Below are 1,858 nucleotides of genomic sequence, written 5' to 3' on the forward strand. Positions count from 1 at the left end.
CGAGCCCCGCCCGCCTGCCCCCGCACCGGGCCTGAGCTGGGCAGGGCCCTCCTCTGGGAGGGCCTCTGGCAGCAGCCAGGGATTTTCCAGGGAAAGCCCTCGGTCCGGAGCCAGCCGGGAGCCGGGCCCAGCCTCACGGCCGTCACCCTCTGTCGGGGCGGGCGTGGGCAGCGGCTTCCTGAGGGGTGCGGCCGGCGCTTAGTCACCGCAGATGGAGCCCAGGTTGCTCCCGGCCGTCAGGGCTTTCCTCGGGGTTCCCCGGGCGAGGCCTGGGCAGCCGTCCCCGGGGCTGGCTCCCGCCGGCCACCGGCCGCCTGCCCGGCTGGAGGAACATCCGGCCGCGCTGGGTTTGGCGGGAGCAGCGGCCGGCCGCTGGCGCAGCAGAGGGTGTGCCGCGGTCAACAGCGTCCTCCCCGCAGATTGCGGTGACCTTCGCCATCGTCCTGGGGGTCATCATCTACAGAATCTCCATGGCCGCCGCCTTGGCCATGAACTCCAACCCCTCCGTCCGGTCCAACATCCGGGTCACGGTCACGGCCACCGCGGTCATCATCAACCTAGTGGTCATCATCCTCCTGGACGAGGTGTACGGCTGCATCGCCAGGTGGCTCACCAAGATCGGTGAGTGGACGGGCGCGGGGTCCGCGGGGGTCAGCGCTGTAGCGGCCCTCGGCCCGGGGCCTCTGTGGCCGGTGCCTCCCTGGACCGTGCCCCGCGCTCCTTCCAGAGGTCCCGAAGACTGAGAAGAGCTTCGAGGAGAGGCTGATCTTCAAGGCCTTCCTGCTGAAGTTCGTGAACTCCTACACGCCCATCTTCTACGTGGCGTTCTTCAAAGGCCGGTAGGGTCTGCAGGGCTGGGGCTCTGCTGTCCCCGCTTGCCCAGACCAGCGGAAGGGGCCCTCCCCCGGCCCCCGCACCTGGCTCCAGGGTGCCAGAGCACCAGGGGCCCAGGCAGCAGAGCCCCAGAGAGGAGGGGTCCGGGCAGCAAGTAGCCCCGAGAGTGGGCACCCAGACACTGGGGACACCGGACAGCAGGGTGAGGGCCACGGGCGAAGAGGGCACACGAAGCAGAGCCACTGGCCAGCCGGGCCCAGGCCTGGGGTGGGGGGTGTTCCCTGCGCCTGGACCCTCTGGAGCACCCTGGCCAGTCCTCTGCCCCCTCAGCCCAGCAGGGCGGACCCCAGCCCCTCAGGGTGCTGCTCAGCCCTCGCCGCTCCCCCCGGGGACCCCCCGGAAGCCTCCCTGGGGACAGAGGGCTCCGGCCGCACAGCGCAGCCCCCCGAAGCGCGTCTCTTCCCCCTCCGGGGCAGGGGCGGCCCAGGCCCCAAGCAGCCACTCACTGCCTGTCCTTTCAGGTTTGTGGGGCGCCCGGGCGACTACGTGTACATTTTCCGCTCCTTCCGCATGGAGGAGGTAAGGGCCGCGCGTCACTTCCACTCTGCTCCCCAGTTTTGTCCACACAGCCGACGGGCGAAGCCCCCGCAGCCGCCGTTCCCCCACAGGAGCCCCTTTCTGCTCTGCTTGGGGGGTTGATCTTTTTGGGGTATCAGATAGCAACCACCCCAGATAATGGAAGACAAAACCCCTGAAGCCAAAATCCAAAAGCTGAGCCCAGTTTTTTCTTTCTGGGTAACCTCGACTGCTCCCCGTGGGCTGTGGAGCACGAACGGGAAGATCAGAACTCGGCCACAGCTTTCTTTAAGCTGAGATGCACTTTGCTGCCCGAGCACAGTGCTCTGGCCTCTGGCTTCTCGGCCACCAGCCGGGCACCTGGCCCTCCCCAGCCCCGCCCCTGCCCCTGACTGGCCCTGCCCCGGCCCCAGCCACTGGCCGGCGGCCGCCCCGGGCTGCCCTTCCT

At 69.2% G+C, this 1,858-nt stretch overlaps 1 protein-coding gene across 1 annotated transcript in view; it reads left to right on the plus strand.

Moving 5' to 3' along the window:
* Positions 1-1,858, plus strand: part of ANO1 (anoctamin 1, calcium activated chloride channel) — a gene marked incomplete at its 3' end in the record, with an annotated part of 38,202 nt that overhangs the window by 22,558 nt on the left and 13,786 nt on the right. Inside the window, exons 12-14 of the mRNA XM_012734320.1 lie at positions 420-621; positions 728-839; positions 1,356-1,413. Of these exons, the coding sequence (XP_012589774.1) occupies positions 420-621; positions 728-839; positions 1,356-1,413 (372 nt within the window). The remainder of the gene's footprint in view (positions 1-419; positions 622-727; positions 840-1,355; positions 1,414-1,858) is intronic.

Source organism: Condylura cristata, unplaced genomic scaffold (genome assembly GCF_000260355.1).
Source record: "Condylura cristata isolate star-nosed mole 26May11 unplaced genomic scaffold, ConCri1.0 scaffold00054, whole genome shotgun sequence".
Taxonomy (NCBI): domain Eukaryota; kingdom Metazoa; phylum Chordata; class Mammalia; order Eulipotyphla; family Talpidae; genus Condylura; species Condylura cristata.